At 37.6% G+C, this 15,936-nt stretch overlaps 1 protein-coding gene and 1 long non-coding RNA gene across 3 annotated transcripts in view; both read right to left on the bottom strand.

Moving 5' to 3' along the window:
* Positions 1-15,936, bottom strand: part of dpp7 (dipeptidyl-peptidase 7) — a 40,773-nt gene that overhangs the window by 9,695 nt on the left and 15,142 nt on the right. Inside the window, exons 10-13 of one of the 2 annotated variants that reach the window (XR_003936275.1) lie at positions 13,978-14,134; positions 10,724-10,788; positions 10,581-10,651; positions 6,172-6,351 (exon numbers count right to left, since the gene is read on the bottom strand). Coding sequence is in view for 1 of the 2 variants with exons in the window: in XM_030143559.1 (XP_029999419.1) it covers positions 6,222-6,351; positions 10,581-10,651; positions 10,724-10,788; positions 13,978-14,134 (423 nt within the window). In the remaining variant the exon portion in view is untranslated. Of the gene's footprint in view, positions 1-5,731; positions 6,352-10,580; positions 10,652-10,723; positions 10,789-13,977; positions 14,135-15,936 lie in introns of those variants that run through there. The other variant, XM_030143559.1, reaches the window with a different exon arrangement.
* LOC115425801 (uncharacterized) lies at positions 7,467-8,731 on the bottom strand. The gene is made up of 3 exons (XR_003936276.1): positions 8,177-8,731; positions 7,852-7,933; positions 7,467-7,608 (listed from the first exon to the last, which is right to left on the bottom strand). It is a non-coding gene; the product is annotated as an uncharacterized LOC115425801 (long non-coding RNA).

Here is a 15,936-nt window from a genome sequence, read left to right as displayed (position 1 = left end):
TGAATTAAAGTAGTCTGAATGTGGAACCTGAAATGAATGGATTGTTAATATCTTAGTGTAATTTTTGCTTTTCTCAAATTCATCCCGAGGGCCGGACTGGACCCTTTGGCAGGCCAGATTTGGCCCCCGGGCCACATGTTTGACACCTGTGATTTAGTGCATTTACATTTCAAAATTGTCATCGTTTTGTGTTTGTACTTAGATGTGGCCAAGCTCAGCGTGTCCACCCTGTCACCACTAAATCTAGTTTAATATAAAACTTTCCAGTCCTGTTCAAAGATGACCTACTGACCAACTCTAGGTCCAACAGGTGGTCATTAAATGCGAACTTTAGCCAAAACTGTCCACCCTGTCACTTATTTTTACATGTATTTGTCGTTTCATATTTTGTGTTGTACTTGCAAAAAAGTATTGAAAATGTGGTAGTTTAATTTCTAACAGCCTACAGTCGACTTAACACATTGAACACACAGTTAAATGGAAAATCTATAGTTTTTTTTTTTTGTACACTTTGACATCTGAAAGGCTCCTTATTGTGATATTGACCCATGTGTGGTTTGCTACGTGATCATGTGATCTGTGCGAACGTGTATTTTTACAGTCGACTGATGAAGCAGGCGTGGGTAGTGGTCCATCAGTCCCAGAGAGCTCTCATTAGGTTTACATAACCCTGATCCCTGACTCTGTGGGTGTCTTTGTGTTTTGTCAGTAAGGGCTCTCTGCGATTCCCTCCCTGGACGGATTTCAGCATAACTCCTGAGCCAAAGATATGCTGAAAACATGAATGACGCTTTCGGGTTTTTACCACAATGAAAAGCCATTTTCTCCAAAGTGACGTCTTTCAGGAAGAAAAACAAAAAAAAAAAACTAACGAGATATTTTCAGCGCTTTTGATAAGATTTCAAACCAGCGTCGGTTTCAAAGGCCGGCGCTGATATTTTTAGATGAAAGTCACCGATTAAACGGTCCGCTTCTATTTCAGCCGCACCGACCGAGCAGATGAGACGCCTACAGATGTGAAGACAGGCGCTCATAACCCTCCTACAACGCATAGAAACCGTTTACAGCAGTTTGCATCGAATATACGTGTTAATCTGTATTTTTTTCTAAGTGGGAAATAAAACGCAAGAGAAAACAAACTTATTTGATCACATACTTTGTCTCGGGTTTAATTTGCGAGTGAATCGACCTACGGCTCTGGATAAAATAAGAGACCACTGTACATGTGAGACCTGAACTGTGCTTTAAACCAACACCTGGTTTTACTGAAGTCTGAGTTTAAACAGCAGGATTTATGTTTAACCCATGAAGACCCAAACAGACGACCAAAAGCATCTACTGACCTAAACTGTTTAATACCTGTACATCCACTAATCCTATCAATACATGGAAATAATTGGAGTACAATACAGTTTATCGTCTTTTCATGGTTATCAGATATGACCCATTTGGATGTTCAGAGGCTCCGTAGTTACCGTGGAAACACCGTCATCTTCTACAACATTGATTTACCGGTAAAACCCATAGAGTTGGATCAATGACAGTGGATTGGTTTTACATTCAGTTATTGATCTTCGCTGAAAAACGTCCTTTTTCTTCAGTTTTTTTCTGTTTTTGATATAATAACCCTCAACTTTAATCTGAGCTTTAATGAACATCTACATGATCAGTGAATTAAATAGAGGCAAATACCTGATTTTCATTGAAATATGCAAAGTAGAGAGGATAATATTATAATAAATGGTGACAAGTCACTTAAATGTGCGGGAGACTTTCATCACCAGTTTTTTCATGAGATCTGTAAAACACCAGTCATATCCTAAGTATCATGAATCTGTAAGTCTTGGCATGATTACACACCTGAATCTCTTCCCTCACGGTGAACAATTCCACAGTGTAGTCATCCATAAACAGTCCATTTGTTTACAAATGGAGATGGTTATTTTCAGAAATTTGTCGCGACGTGCATTGTGGGAAGTGGAGCAGCTGCTTTAGCAAGACGCAACTAGAAAAGCACTCTGAGAGCGCAGACCTCCGCCAAAGCAGATCTGCCCCCCCCCCACCACCACCACCTTGATCACCACCAAAATTTAATCATTTATTCCTTGTGCCAATATCAACATTTCCTGAAAATTTCATGAAAATCCATCCATAACTTTTTGAATTATCTTGTTAACTAATGAACCAACGAACCCTTGCAAAAACATAAGGTAACATGCTATTGTTATAAGCTACGGGTGGATCAAATTGGAGGCTAACCGGAGTCGTTTTGAATTTTTTATGACTTTTCAAAAATTGCTCAATGATGAGAGATAAGAAAATGTGAGATTTTGTGACCTTGAACTTTGGCCTACTTGGTCCAAAATTTAATGGGTTGGTCCCAGGGCCTAGGCCTATCTGTGGGGAAAATTTGGTAAAGATGGTTGTAATAGTTTTCCTGTAAAGTTGCTAACAACAAACAAACAAACACACAAAGCAAAGTGATCACACTATCTCCTAGCGGAGGTAATGAAGCCGTTTGTTTGTTGCTGGTGCAGCCATACACTGCGAAAATAATGCGCTTTATGGAATGGCTTCATTGCCTCTTGCTAAAACGGCTGCTCGTAGCTCAGCCTCCCACAATGCACGTCGCGACAAATTTCCACAAATAACCGTCTCTGTTTGTAAACAAATGGATTGTTTATGGTGGAGTACACTTCAGAATTGTTCACCATAAGAGAAGAGATTCAGGTGCGTAATCACAGAAAGGCTTACAGATTTGTGATACTTAGGCTATGACTCAGGTTTTACAGATCTGATGAGAAATTGGTGATGAAAGTCTCCTGCAGCTTTAAGGGATTTGTCACCATTTATTGTAATATTATCCTCTCTATTTAGCATATTTCAATGAAAATCAGGTGTTTTCCTCTATTTAATTCACTGGTCATGTAGATGTTCATTAACGCTCAGATTAAAGTTGAGGGTTATTATATCAAAAACAGAAAAAACTGAAGTCTGCAGCTTTAAGAAAGGTTCACCAGACAGAAAAAAATGTATTTGGGAACTGCCATAAATGTAGCACTGGGTCTTTGTGGGTTAAAAATGTAAATCCGTTTGTTTTGCTTTGCATTTTTTTTAAAGGTCAAACACTGAGCATTTGGCTTTTTATGCAAATAATCGCTGTAAATCGTCCGTTCCCAAGGACTGGGTCATGACTCGGTTAGTTCGCAAATAAATTTGTATTTCAGAAGAAAAAGAAAACCCACTGACAGGATCGACTGGACCTGTCAGTGTCAGAATGTCACGGCTGATCTGTTTATTTTTCCCTCAAATGACTGATTTATCTTTTCAAGGTTCTATTTTTACATCTAGAAAAGTTTGGGAATTATTGATTTAAGTGACAGTGTTTCGATTTGGCAGAATTATTAGTAGTTCGTACGTATAGATGTTAAATCCTGCGGTCTCTTATTTGAGTTAAAGTGGCTTTTGTCATCGTAGACGTTCACTATGAGACTAATGCGACTCCATGTTGGTTATTATTCACTTACAGTAAACACTTGCTCTGGTCTTAAGTGCGTTTTTCCAGATGCTGTTTGGATTTTACAGTCACGTCCACTTTTAGTCCGATTTCCACTAAATTAATCCAGTGTTTTTTCCCTTCATGACTCTGGACATAAACTCTAATTCAGGATCAAACAAACCAAATGATTAGTTTTATGTACGTTCTATTTATAACAGTGTCCAGATCAGATTACTACTGATTTCATCGCAGATACAAGTGATTATTTTTCACCCCGAACTCTACGGTTTCGTCTTCTGTCGACGTTCCTCTGCGGGTCTGAAAAGCGACTGTGACGTTTTGTAGTTCTGTCGTTAAAACCGGTTTCTACAGCAATATGTTTTTAAGGAAATAAAAGCCGTCATGCAGCAAAGACACCGGGACGCCGGTCTCCGCCCACAGCGTTTCAGATCTGCAGAGGACAGGTCATTTAAAAAAATAAATCTGAATGTGTGTGAACATGGAAGGGCTCGGTTCTCACGGGGGACGTTTAAATGTGTCGTTTTTACATGTACTGTTATTTTCACACTTTCTGAATTATACGACTTGTATTGTTGATTTCACATGATGTAAAATAAATGCTGGATTGGCTTTAATTTTGTAAAAAAGGTATAAAATTAAAGAGATTTATTGAACATTAAATGAGCAGCGTGTTTGTCTTTACAGATCATCGGGTGCAGTTACATGGATTCCAAATTCAGTGTTTACATGGACGCTGATCCAATACCATGAGCGTTAACCTGCTTTAAAATCAGGATTAAATCAGAATTTCACTTCTTTGACCTGCGAACAACTAAGACTACGTTCAGACTGCAGGTCAATGTGGCCCAAATCTGATTTTTTTTTTTTTTTTTTTTTTTTTACCCATATGCGACCAGTATCTGATCTGTTACAGTTTGAACAGCACTAATCCGATTTTTTTTTTTTTTTTTTTTCAAATCCAACCCAGGCCACTTTCCTATGTGGTCCTAAATCTGATACTTATCTGATATTTTGCAATGTGACTTTAGTCTGAATGACCAGGTCGCATTTATCCGACCTTTACGTCATTAAAATATGACCAACATTTACGTCAATAAACAGTGCGTGCCTGCGCGTCACTTCAGGGTCGCATTCATTTCATACTCAAAACTGATAGAAATCGCATTTTTTAAAAAATCTGAACTGTGCATTAAGACCTGCTGTCTGAACGTAGCCTAAGTAATTTGCAAGTAAGATGTTATTTTACTCCTTCGTTCTCACAAATAAGTTATTTTCCAGATTTTCATCATTTACATGGACTCAAACTTATTCTTGGAAAAACAACTTTTTTCATATTAGAAGTTTTTCCAGCGTTCCCTAAACATTTACAAATCAACATAAAAATCCACGTATGTTTCTGTCCTGTCTGGAAACTTGTCATGTGACCTAACGTTACGTGTTGTGGGTTAATTGGTGATCAGATCGAGGGTTTACGCAGCTGATTGGTTCCAGTTGCACATTACGTTCCAGCTCCATAATAACACAGTAGTAGGTGAATAATTCAGTCATATGTAATTACCGCATTGAACTGATCTCACTGGTCTACAAGTAAAAAAAAAAACAAATTCCAGAATAAAAGTAGTGAAACTTTACCAAGTCTGAGTCACTACTGAAGAATAATTCAGTCCAGATGTTGGTTGTTTCTACTTTCATAAATACAGGCTTAGAGAGAGAATTAATGATAGTTTTAGTTTTACTTAAAATGAATATTTGTCACAGATCTACTTCAAAACACTGTCTGTACATTATAATACATTCACTTTACATTTTCTTTATACTGGAACATTTATAAAACTATTGTATAAATGGACGTAAATCAATATACATTATATGGACAAAAGTATGTGGACACGTGTAATTCAGGTGTTTCTTTTCTAATGGGTCTGGGATACAAAACAATAATGACCAATATAATATAGTTTTATATTGGGATAAATATCATCGCATTAGTTTGGTTTAAATTGTTTCCTTTACTTCCAAAATGCCCCAGAAATGTTTTTTATTTAATTTCTCTCAACATTGCTTTTTTAGTTTTTTTTATCCATGACTATGATTTTAAATGTTCTGCCTCCGAATTTCTAAAATATTTTTCAGGCTCTGACTGTAAATAATAATTTTCTACCACAACTAACCATCTACTTTCTTCACATCTGACTGAGGAAACTTTCAGGAAGTATTTATGTTTTTATCTCGAATCAGCATGAACAGGACGTCTTGGAGCTGTAGAAATGATGTGTCCCAATACTTTTGTCCATATAGAGTATATGTGGAGTAACACTTCATCATATACAATAACAATTCTAATTTGTTTCCAATTTTTCTTATTAAAATATGTAAGATTTAGCTCATTTAATCCTAAAAGCTCATTTATTTAAAAAGTGTAGACCAGCGATATCGGAGCTTTTCCGTAACGTTCTCATTCTGGGATGTTTCTGTTTCTATTCTCGTACCGTTCTGATTATTTTAGAACATTTGAGTCCATGTAAACACAGTTATTTAAACACGTGTGATCAGTTTTTGATGCAGAATTACTAACTCTCCAAACTCTGAATCCGCTCAGAGTGGAGCTGAGGCAACAGCGTCAGTATTTTCAGACAGAAGCTAAACTGAACCTGATCAGTGCTGTGGTTCCAAAGGGTTCTTCACAGTTCGGGGTTCATGATCACAGGTGGATGTTCTCCGAGTAGACGTCCGCCATCTGGTCTTTGCTCATCGTCACCCACTTGGCGATGAGGTCGGCTTCGGTCTTCCTGGCCACGAGGACCGACTCTGGATCGGCTTCGTTAGATCCTCTGCACAAAAAAACAACGCACAAGTAAGAGAAGTGAAAAAGATATTGAACTGTCCGATATACGGGTGAGCGTATTATGCACGTTTTACACTTCATGTTATAAACGGTCCGATTTTTCACAACTCGTTTCAGCTGCGAATTCAGAAGTTGTTCTTTTTTTTTTTTTTCCTGAGTTTTTAAATTCTGACCCAGAAACTAAAATCAGCACATTATAAACAATGACAAATGTATTCAAACTACTATTACTACTATTTACTTTATTACTGCTATTAAAACTTTAGTAGTATATTCAAAGACACCGCCAAAATAAAAGGACAGGAGACAGAGAACGGACAAAGACGCCGCCAAAATAAAAGGACAGGAGACAGAGAACGGACAAAGACGCCGCCAAAATAAAAGGACAGGAGACAGAGAACGGACAAAGACACCGCCGAAATAAAAGGACAAGAGACACCGCCAAAATAAAAGGGCAGGAGACAGAACGGACAAAGACGCCGCCAAAATAAAAGGACTGGAGACAGAGAACGGACAAAGACGCCGCCAAAATAAAAGGACTGGAGACAGAGAACGGACAAAGACGCCGCCAAAATAAAAGGGCAGGAGACACCGCCAAAATAAAAGGACAGGAGACAGAATGGACAAAGACGCCGCCAAAATAAAAGGACAGGAGACACCGCCAAAATAAAAGGACAGGAGATAGAGAATGGACAAAGACGCCGCCAAAATAAAAGGACAGGAGACAGAGAATGGACAAAGACACCGCCAAAATAAAAGGACAAGAGACACCGCCAAAATAAAAGGGCAGGAGACAGAACGGACAAAGACGCCGCCAAAATAAAAGGACAGGAGACAGAATGGACAAAGACGCCGCCAAAATAAAAGGACAGGAGACACCGCCAAAATAAAAGGACAGGAGATAGAGAACGGACAAAGACGCCGCCAAAATAAAAGGACAGGAGACAGAGAATGGACAAAGACACCGCCAAAATAAAAGGACAAGAGACACCGCCAAAATAAAAGGGCAGGAGACAGAACGGACAAAGACGCCGCCAAAATAAAAGGACTGGAGACAGAGAACGGACAAAGACGCCGCCAAAATAAAAGGACAGGAGACACCGCCAAAATAAAAGGACAGGAGATAGAGAATGGACAAAGACACCGCCAAAATAAAAGGACAAGAGACACCGCCAAAATAAAAGGACAGGAGACAGAGAACGGACAAAGACACCGCCAAAGTAAAAGGACAGGAGACAGAGAACTGATAAAGACACCACCAAAATAAAAGGACAGGAGACAGAGAACGGATAAAGACACCACCAAAATAAAAGGACTGGAGACAGAGAACGGACAAAGACGCCGCCAAAATAAAAGGACGAGAGAAAGAGAACGGACAAAGACGCCGCCAAAATAAAAGGACAGGAGACAGTACGGACAAAGATGCCGCCAAAATAAAAGGTCAGGAGACAGAGAATGGATAAAGACACCACCAAAATAAAAGGACAGGAGACACCGCCAAAATAAAAGGACAGGAGACAGAGAACGGACAAAGACACCGCCAAAGTAAAAGGACAGGAGACAGAGAACTGATAAAGACACCACCAAAATAAAAGGACAGGAGACAGAGAACGGATAAAGACACCACCAAAATAAAAGGACTGGAGACAGAGAACGGACAAAGACGCCGCCAAAATAAAAGGACGAGAGAAAGAGAACGGACAAAGACGCCGCCAAAATAAAAGGACAGGAGACAGTACGGACAAAGATGCCGCCAAAATAAAAGGACAGGAGACAGAGAATGGATAAAGACACCACCAAAATAAAAGGACAGGAGACACCGCCAAAATAAAAGGACAGGAGACAGAGAACAGACAAAGTCACCACCAAAATAAAAGGACAGGAGACAGAGAACAGACAAAGTCACCACCAAAATAAAAGGACAGGAGACAGAACGGACAAAGTCACCGCCAAAATAAAAGGACAGGAGACAGAACGGACAAAGACACCGCTAAAATAAAAGAACATGAGACAGAACAGACAAAGACGCCGCCAAAATAAAAGGACGGGAGACAGAGAACGGACAAAGACGCCGCCAAAATAAAAGGACAGGAGACAGAATGGACAAAGACACCGCCAAAATAAAAGGACAGGAGACAGAGAATGGACAAAGACACCGCCAAAATAAAAGGACAGGAGACAGAGAATGGACAAAGACACCGCCAAAATAAAAGGACAGGAGGCAGAGAACGGACAAAGACACCGCCAAATTAAAAGGACAGGAGGCAGAGAACGGACAAAGACACCGCCAAATTAAAAGGACAGGAGACAGAGAACGGACAAAGACACCGCCAAATTAAAAGGACAGGAGACAGAGAACGGACAAAGACATTACTGCATTTATTTCTTCACGCTTACTTTCCTTCTTGCGTGTTTTTTACCCCACCCCCTGAAAGGGAGGCAAGGGGTATTGTTTTTGGTTGGGTTTGTTTGTTTGTTTAACACTCTAGCAGCAAAACTATTGGTTGAATTCATACTAAATCAGGTTTATACATTGCCAGTGACCCAGAGTAGATGTCATTACATTTTGGGAAAAGTAGGTCAAAGTTCAAATTTTTTAATGATTTTTTTTTTCTTCATTTACTTATAATGGGTGAAATTTCAAATGTCTATAAAAACATCAATTTTGTTTCAATTTACATCAAACTTGGCACATAAATAGAGGTAATTGATATGCTGACATCAGCACACGCATAGACATGATGACATCAGCTGGATCAATGCCAAAATAAGCTACAATATGTGTGAGGGGCGGGGTTTATTGTGCCTGGAACCACTTGTTTATTTTGCTATTGTTTTATTCAGGAGTGTTTTTAGATGCAACTGAGCTGTTTGTGACCAAGTATTTTCCTTTGTGGATCAATAAAGTTTGTCTAAGTCTAAATTACTACATTAGCATCTTTCTCAAAAGTGAGTAAGTGCACACGGACACATTTTAGCATTTAATATTTGACTTAGTACAAAAAATAATAAAGCATGTAAACTAATGTTACTGTCAATCACTGACATATGCCAGGCTGCGAAAAAAAATTAATCCAATTTTTACCCTCGCCAAGGAGGTTATGTTTTTGCCAGGGTTTGTTTGTTTGTTTGTCTGTCCGTTAGTGTGCAACATAACTCAAAAAGTTATGGACAGATTTGGATGAAATTTTCAGGGTTTGTTGGAAATGGGATAAGGAAGAAATTATGAAATTTTGGTGGTGATCGGGGGTGGGGGGGCCCACGGGGGGGGCACTGATCAGCCTTGGCGGAGGTCTGCGCTCTCCGAGTGCTTCTAGTTATATACTGTATTGACAAAAAAAAAAAAAAAAAAGTTTTTGGTTTTTTGCATCCAAAAATATGATTTGTTAGAATAAGGGGAGTTAGAAAATATTGGTTCTGCAATATATTGTGATATTTCATTTCACAATACTGTATCAATATTAAAAAGTACTGTATCAATATTTTTAGGTATTTATTCAAATGCAGATAAGGCAGAGGTTCATTTTTGTTTGTTGTTTTTCTTTATTGTTTACATCTTATTTATGATTATTTAAAACTGTTTCATTAAATCATGGTTATTTGAAGTATCCTAAAAGCGCTTTTTACTGTCTGAGAGGCAGATGGTAGTTCCTTTGTTGGGACAAAAATACTGTTCTGATGTTAGTTCTGAACTAACAGAATATAAACATCTGAACAGGATCTTAAACTGTAATGTCTGTAAAACATAATATAAGTTTGAACACAGGAACATTTTGTGATATAGCATTAGATCCTGTTGTGATCAAATAAAAATGTTTAGCGTTTGTGCAGATTTCTGGTGTAATTTAATTCTTCCAGGAAATAATCATTTTTAAAAAAGAAACATAAATTGCCTGTTTAACAGTATCATGATATATCGTATCGTGATCCTAGTACTGTGATTTGTATCGTATTCAGATTCTTGCCAGTACACAGCCCTAGTTAGAATTACAAACATGGAATTTAAAGGGTTACAAATATGAGGGTTATTGAGTATTTTGGTTTATAGCTGAAGTTGATAAAATACAAAACAAAAAAAATAAAAACAAGGTGTATGAAAATTTTTTGACACTACTATGACACTGCAGATTTACACACTTTCAGGGATTAGGAAGGACCTCTATGAGGGGAGACGTTAGGGTTAAAGTGGTCCCACCGACACCTCTGAGTCCATACCTTAAATCCAGATGATGAGCTCCTCCAGTGATGTTGATGGCGACCAGGGATGGACTGATGGACCGCCGAACCTGAACCACAACCACTGATTACCTCCGGTCTGACACTTCACTGAGCACTTCTGTTTACGTTTGGGTTCTTACCCCTCCGTTGGCCCACGGGTCCAGATCCCCGTTGGAGAAGATGATGTTACTGGCAGCAGAAAGAGCTGAAAACCACAGAAAAAACAAACATCTGGAGTTATTTAAAGTCACACTGATGTTCCACAAATGTCTGTTGTATGCGTTTATTATTCTTGAATTCATTCCTAATCCAAAGGAAACTTTTTCATATGTTTCTAAAGTGGTTCACATATTTGCTACAGCATTAACAAGTAAATGTTCCCTGGGTGTTTCACGTTCCTTATAAGCCTTTTTCAGATATTCAAGTTCAACGCCCCCCAGTGGTCAAGTGGTAAGACTATAGTATGTGCATCAAAAATTTCAATATCAGGAAATTTTCCAAATTTGCTAGAAAAGGGTTTCAGGTTGTTAAAAATGGCCATCCAGTGGTGTTTCAATGTGTTTTTAACGTTTATTCCAACATCTATCATCGCCCCCAGTGGTCAAGTGGTAAGGCTATACTATGTGCCTCAAAAATTTCAATTTCAGGAAATTTTCCAAATTAGCTCAAAACTGTTCTAGGTTATGAAAAAATGTCCATCCAGAGGTATTTCAAGGTTTTTTTAATGTTTATTCCAACATCTATCAACGCCCCCCAGTGGTCAAGTGGTAAGGCTATACTATGTGCCTCAAAAATTTCAATATCAGGGAATTTTCCAAATTTGCTCAAAAACTATTCTAGGTTAGTAAAAATAGCTACCCAGAGGTGTTTCAAGACGTTTTAGACATTTATTCCAAGGGTCATCAACACCCCCTGTCGTTTAAGTGGCCACACTATACTATGTATCTGAAAAATGACAAATTTGGGAGATTTTCCAAATTTGCTCAAAATGTGTTCTAGGTTATTAAAAATGGCCATCCAGAGGTGTTTCAAGGTGTTTTAAACATTTATTCCAAAGGTCATTAACACCCCCCGTGGTCAAGTGGTAAGACTATACTATGTGCCTCAAAAATGTAAAATTTTGGAAATTTTCCAAGTTAGCTCGAAACTCTTCTAGGTTGTTAAAATGTCGATCCAGAGGCGTTTCAATGTGTTTTTAATGTTTATTCCAATGTCCATCAACACCCCCAGTGGTCAAGTGGTAAGACTATACTATGGGTCTCAAAAATGTCAATTTCGGGAAATTTTCCAAATTTGCTCAAAAACTATTCTAGGTTAGTAAAAATAGCTACCCAGAGGTGTTTCAAGGTGTTTTAGACATTTATTCCAAAGGTCATCAGCACCCCCCGGTGGTCAAGTGGTAAGGCTATACTATGGGTCTCAAAAATTTCAATGTCAGGAAATTTTCCAAATTTGCTAGAAAAGGGTTTCAGGTTGTTAAAAATGGCCATCCAGTGGTGTTTCAATGTGTTTTTAACGTTTATTCCAACATCTATCATCGCCCCCCAGTGGTCAAGTGGTAAGGCTATACTATGTGCCTCAAAAATTTCAATTTCAGGAAATTTTCCAAATTAGCTCAAAACTGTTCTAGGTTATGAAAAAATGTCCATCCAGAGGTATTTCAAGGTGTTTTTAATGTTTATTCCAACATCTATCAACGCCCCCCAGTGGTCAAGTGGTAAGGCTATACTATGTGCCTCAAAAATTTCAATATCAGGGAATTTTCCAAATTTGCTCAAAAACTATTCTAGGTTAGTAAAAATAGCTACCCAGAGGTGTTTCAAGGCGTTTTAGACATTTATTCCAAGGGTCATCAACACCCCCTGTCGGTTAAGTGGCCACACTATACTATGTATCTGAAAAATGACAAATTTGGGAGATTTTCCAAATTTGCTCAAAATGTGTTCTAGGTTATTAAAAATGGCCATCCAGAGGTGTTTCAAGGTGTTTTAAACATTTATTCCAAAGGTCATCAGCACCCCCCGGTGGTCAAGTGGTAAGGCTATACTATGGGTCTCAAAAATTTCAATATCAGGAAATTTTCCAAATTTGCTAGAAAAGTGTTTCAGGTTGTTAAAAATGGCCGCTCCAGAGGCGTTTCAAGGTGTTTTTAATATTTATTCCAAAGGTCATCAATGCCCCCCAGTGGCCAAGTGGTAAGACTATACTATGTATCTGAAAAATGTCAAATTTGGGAAATTTTCCAAATTTTCTCAAAATGTGTTCTGTGTTATTAAAAATGGCTGCTCCAGAGGTGTTTTGAGGTGTTTTTAATGTTTATTCCAACGTCCATCAACACCCCCCAGTGGTCAAGTGGTAAGACTATACTATGGGTCTCAAAAATTTCAATTGTGGGAAATTTTCCACATTTGCTTAAAAACTGTTCAAGGTTGATAAAAATAGCTACCCAGAGGTGTTTCAAGGTGTTTTAGACAACCTGAAACACTTTTGAAGCAAATTTCGATAATTTCCTGAAATTTTAATTTTAGAGGCACACAGTATAGCCTTACCTCTTGACCACTGGGGGGCGTTGATGACCTTTGGAACAAACACTAAAAACACCTTGAAACACCTCTGGATAGACATTTTTAATAACCTAGAACAGTTATGAGCTAATTTGGAAAATCTCCTGAAATTTTAAATTTTTGAGGCACATAGTATAGCCTTACCACTTGACCACTGGGGGGCGTTGATGACCCTTGGAATAAATTTTTAAAACACCTTGAAACACCTCCGGATGGCCAATTTTAATAACCTAGAACAGTTTTTGAACAAATTTAGAAAATTAACTGAAATTTAAATTTTTGAGACTCACAGTATAGCCTTACCACTTGACCATGAGGGGGTGTTGATGGACGTTGGAATGAACATTGAAAACACCTTGAAACATCTCTGGACGGACATTTTTTAATAACTTAGAACATGTTTTGAGCAAATTTGGAAAATTTCCCAAATTTGACATTTTTCTAAAAAATCTGAAAAATGTCAAATTTGTCCAAAAACTGTTCTAGGTTATTAAAAATAGTGTCCAGAGATGTTTCAAGGTGTTTTAAACATTTATTCCAATGGTCATCAACACCCCCGCATGTTCAACAGGTAAGACTATACCATGTGCCTCAAAATTTGAATTTCAGAAAATGTTTGAAATGACTCAATTTGGAACAGGTTGGCATTTAAAGGAAAAAAGTAAAAGATTTGTAAGAGTTTTAAAGCACAATTTTAAAATAATTTATCAGATATTAAAGGAAAACTCATCAAATGCAGACTACAGGCCCTGACATGGAGCCTTTCTCTGTATACATGCATTTGCTGGTTTTCTGGTGGAACTTCTACAGAGGACTGAACGTCTCCTCACCGTCGCCCCAGAACTGGATCCGGAGCCAGTCCGGTCGGGGCATCACACTCCAGCGTTTGGCGCAGTACGAGTCTCTGTCCGCCTCCGTGAACGACATGGGAGGAAACATGTCCGTCAGGTTGTTGCTCTCGTAGCACAGATTGATCTCTGTACAAGCCTGGATGGAAACGGAAAAGACAAAAACACAAACTGCATTTTCCTTCAAATTCACACATTTTTATTCAGTGGAGAATAAACTGAACATGTAGACCAAGAACCCTGATCTAATGAGACTTTAGCTGTAGGGAAGGTCAGGAAAGGAATCATTCTTTGTGTTTTTTCTGCAAAGAAAACATTTTTTTGCTGTAGGAAAAAATAAACCAAATATTCACAAATACTACAAAATGTTATCACAACTGTGTGAATTATTCCACATAATCATGATCATCTCCATAAAAAAACAGTGAAACAAACAGAAATGACTGATTTTACGAGTAATTCCACATCACTGATCCCCATTTGACTGGTTTTGTCCAATTTATTTTATAAATCATGAGTTTTTTAGGCCTTTGCACATTTTTGGTTTAAACTCTGTACTTTGGTTGAATATTTCAATAATGGGCTTTGCATATTTTTAAGTAATAATGCATTTGCCAATCGATCATCAATTGACATATTTTATTAACATTAAATATTATTTAATTTTATTTGTTTTTAAAATCTGTTCCAATAAATGCTCTTTCTTCTTCATACGGTGTGTGGACATGCTGCCTCTTGGCCTTGACCTGGTTCAATAAAGGTGAAATAAAATAAAAAACATACTGAGTGAAAGAATCACCTGGATGTTAATCAGTGTTAATGGGACTAGAGCAGGAGTTCAGGCTGGATTTTAGCCAAATACTAAAAAAGGAAATGTTCTGAAACTAGAATTTATTACCTTTTAAATGAGCTGTCACTGATTAACTTTGGAACCTTGTGGTTCTTCAGCTCTAGGCTTTAGAACTCCGTTTGGTAAACAGGTCAAAAGTAACACAATTTAAATTAGGTGGAAGGAACATGTTAAACCACAGCTGTCAAACAAACAGCCCGTGGGGCAAAACCGGCCCACCAAAGGGTCCAATCTGTCCATAGGATGAATTTATAAAATGTACAAATTACACTGAAGATATTAACACACAAGGATGTTCAAATCATTTTAGTTCAGGTTCCACATTCAGACTAATATGATCTAAAATGGGTCAGACCAGTAAAATACTATTATAACCTATAAATAATGACTCCAAATTCTCATTGTTTTTGTATAAAAAAAAAGTAAAATTATATGAAAATTTTTACATTTACAAACTATCCTTTCACAAAAAAATGTGAATAATCTTAACATTTGTAACAATCTGAATTTTGTGCGTTTGTAGATCCACTGTGATCTGTAAGTTTTAATGTACATGTGTAAATGTGTCAAACTCATTTTAATCTCCTGAGACCCAGCAATGCATTTTAGTCCTTTGTAGTGGACAAGAGTTTCACAGCTTTACTTGGAAAAAAAAAAAAAAAAAAAAAAAAAAAAAGTCCACTGAAAAGGGCATTACATTTTAAAAAAAAAAATTAAAAATGTATCTGAAAGAACTGTTGCATCACACTGTTTCCAATTAAGGCAATTATTTAATGTAAAATGGTGAAAATGTTTACTTACTGGGTCTCAGGAGGTTAATTCAAGGGCCACATAGAGCCTAAAATGATCTGACAAGGGCCAGACCAGAAAAAAAATAAGATAATAACCTATAAATAATGTCAAATCCAAATCAAATCTCAAATTTTTATGTCTTACAGTGAAAGACGTCAATTCATTATGAAATTGTAAATAACCATGAACAACCTGAAATTTCTTTAAAAAAAAAAAAAGTGCATTTTTAACAATGTTCTACCTCAGTTTATCATTTACACACGTGCATCACAACTTATAGATCACAGTGGATCTCCAAA

The sequence above is a fragment of the Sphaeramia orbicularis genome, chromosome 9, assembly GCF_902148855.1.
Source record: "Sphaeramia orbicularis chromosome 9, fSphaOr1.1, whole genome shotgun sequence".
Taxonomy (NCBI): domain Eukaryota; kingdom Metazoa; phylum Chordata; class Actinopteri; order Kurtiformes; family Apogonidae; genus Sphaeramia; species Sphaeramia orbicularis.
Note: the sequence above shows the minus strand (reverse complement) of the source record. Positions and strands in the feature narration are given on the sequence as shown.